Source organism: Apus apus, chromosome 9 (genome assembly GCF_020740795.1).
Source record: "Apus apus isolate bApuApu2 chromosome 9, bApuApu2.pri.cur, whole genome shotgun sequence".
Taxonomy (NCBI): Eukaryota; Metazoa; Chordata; class Aves; order Apodiformes; family Apodidae; genus Apus; species Apus apus.
The window spans coordinates 11,196,417-11,209,011 of NC_067290.1; the positions used below are offsets into that span (position 1 = coordinate 11,196,417).

At 34.5% G+C, this 12,595-nt stretch overlaps 1 protein-coding gene across 4 annotated transcripts in view; it reads left to right on the plus strand.

Moving 5' to 3' along the window:
* Positions 1-12,595, plus strand: part of ERC2 (ELKS/RAB6-interacting/CAST family member 2) — a 445,445-nt gene that overhangs the window by 323,874 nt on the left and 108,976 nt on the right. For all 4 annotated transcript variants that reach the window (XM_051627871.1, XM_051627872.1, XM_051627873.1 and 1 more), the window contains one exon: positions 12,181-12,246. In XM_051627871.1, the coding sequence (XP_051483831.1) occupies positions 12,181-12,207 (27 nt within the window). In that variant the 3' untranslated portion in view covers positions 12,208-12,246. The remainder of the gene's footprint in view (positions 1-12,180; positions 12,247-12,595) is intronic.

The following is a 12,595-nucleotide window of genomic DNA, read 5'->3' on the forward strand; positions in this document are numbered from 1 at the left end:
CTGAGAAAAATAATAAACTTGCAAAACTTGGAGATATTTAGTCTGAAGAAAAGGAAGCTGAGAGCAAACCTCATTGCACTCTGCAACTACTTGAAAGGACGTTGTAAAGAGGTAGGCACTGGTCTATTCTCACAAGTAACTGGGGATAGAACCAAGAGGAAGTGGCCTCAAGCTGCACCAGGGGAGGGTTAGACTAGACATTCGGAAGAACTTTTTCACTGAAAGGGTTGTCAGACATTTGAACATGCTGGCCAGGGTGGTGGTTGAGTCTCCATCCCGGGATGTGTTTAAAAGTCATCTTGATGTGGTTCTTGGGAATATGGCTTAGTGCTGGACTTGGTAGAGTTAATGGTTGGACTCAATGATCTTGAAGGTCTTTTCCAACCTAAGTGATTCTATGAAATCATCAGAGAGCATTTTTAATTTTGTAAGGAGACAAGAGAGTGGGGCATATTGTAATATAAACGTCCTTTAATTTAATGCTGGAAGGATTTTTGAAAGTTTTCCCACAAGTCCTGGAGAGAAAGGTAAACATACAATTTCTCATTTCTATGGATAATGCTGGATTATATACTACTTTTATGGAGGTAAATACATTCATCTTATTATATATGGCTGTAAAAGTATATTCATGTGAGTATATATTTGTTAAGAAGAAATTTCTGATGTAAAACACTGTGAGTCCATTCCCTCTTTAAAGAGGATGTTGTACAACCAGTTCCTTGGAAGAAAAATACTCACACATCCTGCTTGAAATATGCATATGTTTTATGTGGTGCTGCTTGGTTCAGGTATTGATATTTTGTTTTAATGACCATAGTTTTTTTTATAACTGTTACCTGGTACCATATCCTGCTATGGGCAGCATGTGGCAGCATGGTTCTAGATGTAGTAAAGGATGGGATCTCTGACTTCATTTGAAAGAACTAGTTGGACACCTTTTTGCAGATGTGATGAATGTGTTTAGGTCTTCAGGCTGCTGCTAGGAAGCAAAGCCAGGTTTCCATTCACTCCTTGCCTTTATCCCTTTCTGTTTAGAGGTATCAGTTGGCAACCTTTTTTCTCCTTGTATGTCTGGATTTAAATACTTGGGAAGATGTAAGAAGCTCCACAAGCAGTAGGAAGACTAACTGTCCTCTGCCCATACACACGGTAACTTTACAGCAAGTAATGATGTGTTTGCTAGTTCTCTTGGTGCATCTGATTTTTATTTGATATGAATACATTTCTGGGAATCAGGTGCTGCCATGTCAATAACTTTGCAATATTAACCATTTTTATTAGTCATCAAAAAACTTGGGAAAAAGATAGTTTTGCACCTTTGCACTAAAAACTTAAATTTATTTTCTTCAGTTTTGGCTTGCAAGTTGGCAGTCTTTCTTAAATCCCACCTGGAAACATTTTGGCAGTCAGTGTGTATCCTGGAGTGCAGGAGTAATACTCCTAGCATGAAAATGAGCTTAATAAGCGTTCTGTACTAGCTTCAGTTTCCAAGGATGTGTAGTATGTAACTCCTTGTAGTGTGCTTTCCAGTAATCTAATCTGGATCGTTGCATCCAAGATCTAACTGGAACAAAAAGAACCTGTGGCTAAAAAAATTTGAACTTCCAGATCTAGAAGCTATCCTGTCCCATAGTGCAGGCTTCATCACAAAACTTGTTGCCCAGATCCCTGTCTCTCTTATTTATCACCTCTGCACACTTACTGGTTTTCCTGAAAAACTTTTATTTTGCCCACATTATCTTTCAGTTTTCTTCCTTGTATTGAAACTGCTTTGAAGGAAGTGTCTGTTTGTGTCACACAAGTGACTGTGAGCTCTTGAAGCAGGTTGCTCTTACTGTTGGGAGTTGACAGTAATCTGCACCCTTGTATTCCCTGCTACAGCTGCCTTACTGTACTGCAGTCTGCAGTCCTCTAGCCTTTTTTTTTTTTTTTTTTTTTTTCCTTGCACATTTAGTAACATGACAGGCCTGTAAGTTACTAACCAATAGGGAATTTTGTCTCGCTAACTGCAAGTCTGGTCAAATTGAGATATCTCATTTATTTTGGTTTTTTAATCTCAGAAGTCTTTCTGTCCATATTTATTTATGATTAATTTCTGTGGGCATTTTCTATTCCTTGCTGTCTCTAAAACAACTCTTAATTTGTTGGCATATAGAACAGATCTCTAGCTCTAGGATGGTCTCCACATAATAAATAGTTGTTTGTTTTTACTTTGCTGTCACCCAGGACTTTTTTGTTAAAGGTCATAGGATCTTTTCTGTGTAGTTGAAAGGTCCTAAATTCTAGTTGCTGCTTATGGATTACCTAGTAAAAAAGCTGTACTTCATTGTTTAAATTAAAAGCAGCATCTCTACAGAAAAGAGGGACTTAAAAGAAGTTGTGTAGGTAATCTGTGACATCTATGTGCCTAGGATATACTTAAAGAAGTATAGGAAGTTTTAATAGGAAGTTTTTGTATTTGAAAGGGCATATGGGAGAACTTGAATCTGCATCCACGCAGTGAAAGACCAAAAATGTAACATGCAAAGAATTTTTGTATTTCAGGATATTATTGCCAATCCTGATGATTACAAAAACTATCAAGTCTTCTTACTTCCCATAGTACTGGAGATTTTTAAAGATGCGAAATGTAAGTTGTTTCTCATCTCGTGTTTCCTGACTTCCCAAGCTGTAGTTGAGTCAAAGTTGAATACTTTGCTCCATGGTCACCAAGGGTACAAATATATTTTAGTTTTGTTTTATGAGAGATTATATTCTTATAAAAAAGAATTCTTAGATGTTGTAATTGAGGATGGAATGTCACATGGTGTCATAAGCACGTAGAATGTCCTTTTACATCTTTTAATCCAGTTTGGCTGTGCAGAGATTTTGTTCCATTTTTGATGGCTCCTCTATCAAGTGGTGGTGTTTAGGAGTAATTTGTCACAAACTCACCATCAAGTTTTCCATTACTCTGAAACCTCAGCAAAGAGACTCAAAAGGTTGTTCAGGGTTTATGAACTATGCTTTTAAACTGAACCTAAACTGTCTTCTGAGCTATCACCCTAAAGATAAAGTCCTTCTTATTAGGACAGTGATGAGGCAGTGTGTGTCTGTGAAGCTTACCTTGCTGCTACTCTCCAGTCACGAAGCCAACTTTTAAAGATGTAATAGCTGTCTTTATATTAAATAAGTGTCATTTAAAAAAAAAAAAAAAAGCTCCTAAACTCATTCATTTGATAACTCACATTCAATGATGCATGAAACTTGACAAGAATCTTGACCGTAGGAGTATGCCACTAAAAATAACTTTCAGAAGAATGCTGTGTGCCCTCAAAAAAAGTGTTTATTGATTTGTGGAGTGGTGACTGGTCTTGGCAAGACATCTTTGTTCACCAGATGGAACTGCTAAATATCCTCAGATTTGCTGAAAGACTATATGTGAAAAACTCTGACCAGGTTAGATGGGATTTTGTTTGAGGTGTATGACTTTGAAATAAGAGCCACAGGACAGTCAAACAGAGATTATTATTTTAGTGTCTGGGTCCTGATCTGCAAATCACCATATTGATCCATATATAATTTGAGGGGAAAGGAGTGCATGCTACTTTGCGTATTTTGGCAGCCCTGGCTGTGAGCACAATGCCTTGTATTCTGTGGCCATACAGGAAGACTGCCAACCTCAAACTCCTGAATAGGCCTCAGGAATATTGAAACTTGGATTTGTATTTTTAAAAGCCCATAAAAGGGAACAACATAAGTTAAAAGGAAGACAAACATAAACCAAGACAGGTTATTTTAACTTATTCAAGTAACCAAATTTATTTGAAAAGCATAAAAATCTTCAAATTTCTTTAGACTGCAAGTAGAAAGTTCAATCTGAGAAGTTTAGTATTTGGAAAACTGAAATACAATTTTTGGGAGTTTTCTGCAACATTAAACTTTGACTTTTAGCTGTTGAGGGGAAAACCCAAAGCACCAGGGACATTTTAGTGTATAAGGTAAGTTATATGACATAGCTGTTTAGTGCAGCAAACTGGAATTGTTGGCTTCCTCCTTGAGTCAGATTTTATTTAATATTCTGTGTTACTTTATCCTGTATGTTTACACATTGTATTTGGGCAGGTGTGAGCTTGCTCTTGTCTGTTCTCTAAATGTATGTGAACTTGTTCTGCTGGTGCCTCAAGCTGCAGGGAAGCACGCAATTGCGTTAAGGCAGTGCTGAGCCTGCACTAAGCTCACTGGAGTCACATGGATTTATTTAATTTAGGAATTTGGGCAGGGCAAGGTTTGCTTGTCAGTAGATTCAGTATAAACAATCCCAGGCATATGCACTGTAAATAACTTGTACTGTGCTCAATTAATTAGTGTTTTGAGATCTCAGGAGTGCAGTGCAAGTTAGTCACATTACATTTTTACATTTTACATTTGTAAGTATTGCCTCTAATTTTTCATCTTTGTTACACATATTCTCCCTCTGGAACAAAGAACATGTGATTCAGATCACACATTGTTCAGACTTGTTAAACTGAATGCAGTAATATCCTCTTTGTATCATGGTCACCATTAAAAACTCAATTTTCAGGTTAACTAGAGTTATAGCTATATTGTTTACTATAAACAGACTGCTGAATGGTGATATTCTAACAAGGATGTAATTTCTGCCTAAAGTCTGCAAAAGTCGGTGATATCATATGCTCGTTTCATTAGATGCAGAGAATTTTTCCTGCCTCTGGCATCTCTCTAGGTATTTAATTGCAGTTGTGATGGAACAAAAAAAGAGCTTTGAAATTTGGAAGTTGAATTTCATCTTTCAGGGATACTCTAGTTCTTGATTTTTGGTATACTGCCATTGTACAGTTACAGCCATTATGCCAGTGAAAGTTTGTAATATTTCTTAATGCCTTTTTTTTATTACCTCTTAATTGTAATTATATTGTAGCCAGATACTTGTTCACGAGTTTTGATTATATTAAATTTGTAATTTGAGTAAGAGACCAGCTAAACCAGAACTCTATTAACAGTAAGAAGCAGAAAATAGATTTTGCTGTCCATGATACCTCCAAGAGATGGATTTTGTATATTGAAAAGTTATACCTTTCCTTTGCTTACAGAAATGAATTTATTTTATGTTTTGAAGTTTAATGAATGTGATATAAATGTATACATACTGCTCAGTGTGTATATTTATATATATCTATATTTATATGTTAGGTTTGCAGTCTCTTCCACATATGGAAGAATTTTTTGAGATCGTGTTTAGCTATAGAAACCTCTCCCCTTCACTTCCTCTGAATGTGTGTGTTAGAATATACAACACTTATATAGAGGTTTACGTTTATCTTATATTTCTTACTAGAAAAATTAGCTGCCACCATCATCGTCTAATATAGGTCTTTAGACCAACTGAAAGAGCCAAAAATGCATTTCTAGGAGACAGTAACTTGATAACAAAAGTTGCATATCTGGTGATGGTTACTTAAGTGAGATAACATGTCACAGGCTTTCACTACAAAGGAGACCATAAATTTTTGCATTGCAAATCTGATTTCACGGACCACTTCTTGTAAGCAGCATTGGGTTTCCGCTTCATCTAGTGATAAAGCTTTAGAATGCATGAATATCTGGTGAAACATCTTATTCATGTTAATGCTGGTCTGGCTGTTGTAAAGTAAGTGGTCAGAAACAACCTTCCGCTTACCCCCATCACCAGTATTTATGTTTGATTTTAACCTAACTATATACAAATAGAACAAATGGTGAGATGGGTTTTATGGTCATTTTCATAATTGGATGATGCATAGTTACTTTTGACCCCTTCTGCTATGGATAGGTTTGAAAATAGACCTATGGCATAAATCCATACTGCTGAAGCATTTTGTGAGATTTATTCGACTCCTTGAATATACAAATGAAACATAAAGTAAAGACCTTCTAAAATTCTGCACACTAAAGCCTTAAATGTATCCACTGTTAGTGTTTCCCCTTTCCAGTTACAGGCTCAGTTCTTCAAACCATTCATGCACAAAACTCTTCTGTAGTAAATTGTTCTGTGTGTGGGGAGTTGTGAGTTTAGTTCTCAGCTATGTTTGCTCCTAGAAACTGAGCACCAGATAAAAGTCTCTCTAAGCTCTGAAAGATGATTTTAGGCTGTTCTTGATTTGAAAGAAGTGTCATTACTTCACGAGTAGATTTCTGTGTCACAAGAAGAAATTAATATTTGTTAATGTAATTGCTGTAAGTAGGACAGTTTCACAGTCCAGAGCCAGTAGTTACATGCTTAATGACCCATTAGTAGCCATAGGTAATGAAGAGAGTAGCATGAATCAGTCATCAGAAAGTTAGTTCAAGAGATGAGCGGGTTATCACTAGATTTATTTAACCCAAGTTAAGACATTAATTCTTAGCATGCTGGCACATGAAAGGGAAATGTGATGAGCCTTGTCAGGAAGGGTCTTCTATTGTGGGAGGAGAGCCAGAAAAGCTTAACTCGTCGAGTTTTTAATGTTGCCTGTGTTGTGAAAACTTTTAGCTAAAACAAGATCAGGATATTTATTTTTTTATTTTTAATTTTTATTTAAAGACTGGATTTTATAAAGATACTTGCATGCCACGAAAGTAAGAGGATGTGTGCTGTACTTCAGCTTTGTGGGAGTATTTGCTGTCTGTTTTCTTAGTCAGTTTCACTATATTCTTCACTTCAGGTAACCACATTTTATGCACCAGCAGGCATCATAATGATGCAGAATTCTGCAGTCTTTGAGTGTGTCTGCATTAGGGTTTTAGTTCTGATCAAGTGCAGATTTGAATCAAATTTCCTTATCATTCCCACTAACTGCCCTATGGTTCAAATCCAGGAGCATCATTGGAGTGGGCACACTGAATTCCTTTTCTATTAAATTTAACTGAAGGATGCATTCCAGGAGGTCTCCCAACACAGTGAAATCACTAAAGGGAATTCAGTCTTCGAGACAGAGCAAAATGAGTCCAGAGGATCTGTCCCAAGAGACCTGTCTTGTGTAGACACTGGTTCTCAGTACCAGTTGTATCAGCTGTTGATCTGTTGCTGTGGCAGGACATTGCTAAATAGAACCTCTTGCAACTATTTCATGTTCACCAGTAATCGAGAGAATGCTATATGTAGAATATTTACAAATAGACGTATAATTTCTGGCACCTGATAATTAATTTTTTAAGATATGCTTAATCATGTAGAGTATGAGTAAAGTTATCCTTTGTTTCTAACTTACTGTGTGACATGACCCATTTTATCTGGAGGCCACTGTCTCAAATTTACTATTGAAACTGATGAACTTTAAAGAATTGATGGCTGAGAAACGTGCCTGCAAAACTTGTTTTGAGATCCACTTCAATAATAAAACAGAAGACATCTTTATACAAACTTTCTATTTTTTTTTTTCCTGTATGTAGTGTTTTCCAAGCACTATTTCTTAAGTTCCTCATCTTGCTACTTTGAAGTCAATTTTGAGGTTTTAATATTAGGTTTTATAGCAGTTGGATCAGAACACAAAATCATAAACCCAGATATTTATTTTTGAGTTGTTAAAGAAATATGATAAATACAGCATAGAAAAAGAGAAATTACTTGCAAAAGAATGGGATGAAATAAATGAATTAACAATCTATAAATAGCCCATCTACATAGGATTTCATAGTACTAGATTTTATGCCAGTGTACTGTACCTAAACATATGTCCAAATATAGAAACTTAGATGTCAGTCCTAAAGATACAAGGCATTCAACAGCTTAGATATTTTGAATTTAGAATAATTTTATAACTAAGCATGTATACTTATTTATCAATTCAAATGGTATTTCTTGAATTCTGGGTTTTTTCCCTTTTTCCTTGTCTGTAATTCCTCTTTTGCTTTGCATTTTTTGTCATTGAATTGCTGTTCTTAATCCTATAAACCTATGAAAGATCCAAGTTTAAAAAGCAGTTAATGTACACAAGCATTAAACAAAATTTGCTTGGTTATAGTTTATTGTTTGAAAGAGCCATAGATTAATGACTATGTAGGATACACACTGATATAAAAGAATAAGCATATTTCTAGAAGCCTCTAATCCAATATTAATAAATGATAAGGCATAACTGCAGCTTTTATTTTGCTTCACGGTGTGTCATGAAAGCAAAAATAGGTAATGAGCTCAATTTGTCTCAGAATTTCAGTAAAGAATTCAATATTCTCTTACATTATCTGTTTGCAGATATCTTAGCTTCTTGATCCTGGAGTTCATTCATAAAACCGATGAAACCTACAATCCTGATTCTTATGTACTTTCTATCCAGTGCTTTTAGGTAGTTGTTCCCAGCCATACAGAAAAATCTGTAAAGCCTATAATACTGTTAGGATTTACACCTTTAAATATCTGCTCCTCAAAATGTAACAGGCAGCATAATATCAAGGATAGTTGAGACATATCTCATAATTTTGATCCAATGCACTAGAAGGAGGCAGTTCAGGCATGAGAACAACCTGTCTGCATAATGGGAATACTGAGTGATCAGTTAGTTCTTTCTATACTTCTTTTAGATCTAGTATATTTTATGTTCTGACTCCTGTTAAATTAAAAAGTAACAGCACCTATAATGAAGTTGTAGTTCTATTAATGAAAAGAAGGTAGAAATTCTCAGATATCTGTAGGAATTTTACTTCCTAAATATTGAGCACCAAGTATTTTTAGGTCAGTTCATTGCCTACCGTCAATATATATGACATCATTAACTAAAAAATAATGTGTTAGGTATAAAGCACATGATTGTGAAATAGTGGGGGTTTTTTTGATGGAGATGCTAAGTGGGCGAGCTCTGCTTAGGTTAGTGCAAGTCTATTTATCTTCTATAAATAATTTGTGATTGGAATGGAAAATTAGAAATTAATAGATTTTCTGGGGTAGGTATAAATCAAATCAAAATACTGTACAGATACAAGTTTGTTTTTTTTTTAAAAGACAGTATGTTGAAACAGGTTTTGAGGTTGCTCGTAGTATTAAAAATTTAAAATCCAGTGAGGGTTTGTTGTTTTTTTTTTCTACTTAGTTGTCTGTCAAAACAGATCACTGTATTTAATTCATGTTTTAATGAACCGGTTAGTCACTAAAATTGGAAAATATGTTATAAACTCTGCACAGAATAAGATCAATGACACAGACATTTTCACTAAAACAGCTGTGAGGAAAAAAGACAGGAAAGGATTTTTATTGATTGTAGATGTTGAAGGTGAATTGGCATGATAATAATCTACACCTAACCACTCAATAATTTCTTAATTAAATCTGTAATTATTTTGGATATAGTCAGACATATCTTTTAGAAAGTGTCCAAGTCTTGATACAATATATTCCAGTCATCCAGGCCTGAGGTGCTGTTGAAAAACATGTACTGAGTGCACTGTAGTTACATCGTAGAAATCTCTGTCCAGCTTTTTTCTGCTAGAGAAAAGAGCTGACTCCTTTCTTTTCTCTATGTGCAAGTTCATACTGATCAAACAATCTCTTAATATTTTCTGAGTGACCAGTTATGTTGAGTATCTCTTGTTTTTCACTGCCAAATTTGTTTTTTAGTAATTTTGTAGCTGTTTCCTGATCTATTTACCATCTTTCAAATACTCACAAGAGTATGACATGAGCACAAGATGTGTAATTCTATTAATGGTCTTCTGCTACTGCAAAGATACAGGAAACTTTTTGATTTTTATTTTTCTATATTTCTCCTTGTAAATTCAACATTGTATCACATGTTCACTTCCACCATTATCTGTAAAGCCTTTTTGATATCATAATTTCAGATGCAGTTCCCTGTCTGCTAAGTTTGCCTTGGATATTTTCAGATGATGACACTGTGTATGTGATTTCAGTCTTACACTTATCTGATTGATAACATTTATTTTGCCAATTCCAAATCAGTTCAGTTTTCCAAGCAATTTTTCTCAGACTTTTTGAGATCCTGGGAATACAGAAGAAGCTTGGGATGAGAAAAGATAGCTGTGTTTTCCCTTTCTTCTCCAGCAACATTCTTTCAATATAGAGCTAATTTTGCTGACACCATGTCTTGTGGCACATAATCAAATGCCTTACAGAAATCTTGGCATATTATTTCAAAGCACTTACCTTATCAAAAAATGTCTCTTTGTAATTGAAAAAGATATAGTTAATTTGACAGAACTGGTACTAAGTTGAGCAATGTTGATTGACATTAATTGAGCTCCAGCTTTTAACTGACTGCTTATTGCATATCAGGATCAGTGTCAAACTATATAGTTCATAATTTCCCATAATACTATTTAAAAATATTTGACAATATTTGATTCTTCAGCTCTTTTAGAATTCTGTCAAAAAGAGATCATGCAAATAATGGAAGTAAAAATGAATGTCTGCCTGTCTGAAGAATTACAATACACTAAACAGCAAAGCAGCTGGATGTAGTTAGGAGGAGTCATTTAGAAACATACCGAGTTTCCCATTCTGATGATTTTTGCTGTTTTTAAAGGTATCACCAAAGATTAACCTAATGAGTTCTGTTGGTGAAATAAGATCAAACTACTCAGTAGAAAAGAAACCTTTCCGTCTTTCTTCAACCTTTACTCTGGCAAAACTTGTGTCAACTTCAGTCAATTCAATTAGAGTTAGTAGGTCTGAATAAAAAAAAAGTAGCTCCTGTAGAACTAAGGGGAAGGACTTGGGTTTTCAGTGAGGTGACCCCAGCTCATTGGAAGTCTTACAGAATCCATCCCTTTGTTTCAAAAATAAATAAGAATGGTCAAGCCTTACTGTGTCTTTGCTTTTTGGTGTAGTTGTGCGGACCTTCTAACTAAGATGTGTTCCAAGCTAACTGTAAAAAATTTACCCACATTTCTTCTGTGTTAAATGATAGCTAAGTTTATAGTGGACTGTCATATTTCTTTACTTAATTCAGCAACATGCAAGACATCTATCTTAACATCTGGTTTTGAATAACAGTTGACATCTGGGAGCTCTATTTTATTCAAAGAATGGACTAGGAACAGTAGTGATACTGGCAGTGTATATTTTCGATCTAAAACTCCTGTCTATTTCAATTATAATTAATTACCATTCATTTTATTTAGCTTTTAAATTTAATTAGGTGCCAGCAATATGTTACACCAGCTAACTTTCAAAGTTTTGTAACTATAAAATGTAATTTTTTTGTGTGTTTCTATGATATGAGTGGGTGAATTTTAAAGATATCTAAAATGATCAGATTTGTTTTTGGTATTCTGCTTTAAATGAAAAACATTGTGTTGTGCACCTCTGTGTTCTAGAAGCTGAGTATCACATAAGAATTTGGCATGGTAGAGCTGTCGTTATGCATGTAAACTTCTATGTGTATGTATAAAATAAAGAATAATTATTTTAAAAAATGTGATCTTCAGTAATCACATCCAGGAAAGAACATTTCATTCTCCTGTTTTAATGAGTGATTTTTATTTTGTTATTTTTAACTTCAAGTTTATAATGAAGACCTTCTGCTTTCAGCATATCTACAGTAAAACAATCCTTTTAAAAACAGATTGATGAAATTGTTATGGTTTTTTGTGTTTGCCGTTAGTGTTATCTATCATTAAAACTCTAAATAGATGAATAATCCAAATTATTAAAAAAACGGAAAAAAGAGAGAAACTGTCTAATAGTATTTAACATGCAGTGTTTAATAATGGCTTAAAAGATAGATTAAACTGATAGCATGTTAGAAAAGTGCACCTCACTAATGATTTTATTTTTTTCTGATTCTTCAGATTTTTGTGTCCTTTAACCTAACTGAATGTAAGACAATTTGATTACAGTTGTTACTTTGCTTACTTATAAGGTTTTATCTATTTCTGCTGACAATGTTGTTTTGAACTATATGCAGTTAAAAATTAGATTATCTGTTTATATTTAATCTTATAATCTACTTCCTACACACTGTTTTAAGTGGGTGGGAAAAGTGTTTATGTCACCGTTCTTGATTTTTTGGTTGCTATAGATGCAGATTCTTGTATATGTAACACAAACTTGATCAGTTGTTTTTGCTGGCTGACATTTAAGAACAATAAATCTTGTTTTTAACAGTGAGGAAAATTGTATTTTATATGCACCAAAATAACTAACCTTTTCGTCTTCCATTCCAATGCTAACACCTTCCCGTGCATCTCCTAATGTCTGGCACTCAGGATGATGAGGAGGGCATATGGGCGTAGCCGTTCCTACAAACCAAAGTTCCAGTTTTGTTTTGAGAGGTGAGAAGCTCTCTTTTCTATCTCTTTGAAGTTACACCCTATTTTTTTATTATTTTATTTTTAACTAAGTGAAGCTGTGTTTTTCTTGACAAGTGTTTTTGTGAGCCCTGCAAAAAATGTTTTGTCATGTGCAATGAACAATGAGAAATTATGTCTAACAGTTTAATAGCCTAATGGTTTAAATTTTTTTTATAGCCTACTGTGGCTGAAGGTGTAGGCAGGTACAAAACTTTAGAAGGAGTGTGTTTGTATCCTGTTATCAGTAGGTAAGTATTTAAACTAGTATTAATCTGCTATAACATCTTGAAAATCCTTGTGAGAAAACTGTAATGTCTTAGCAGAATGAGTA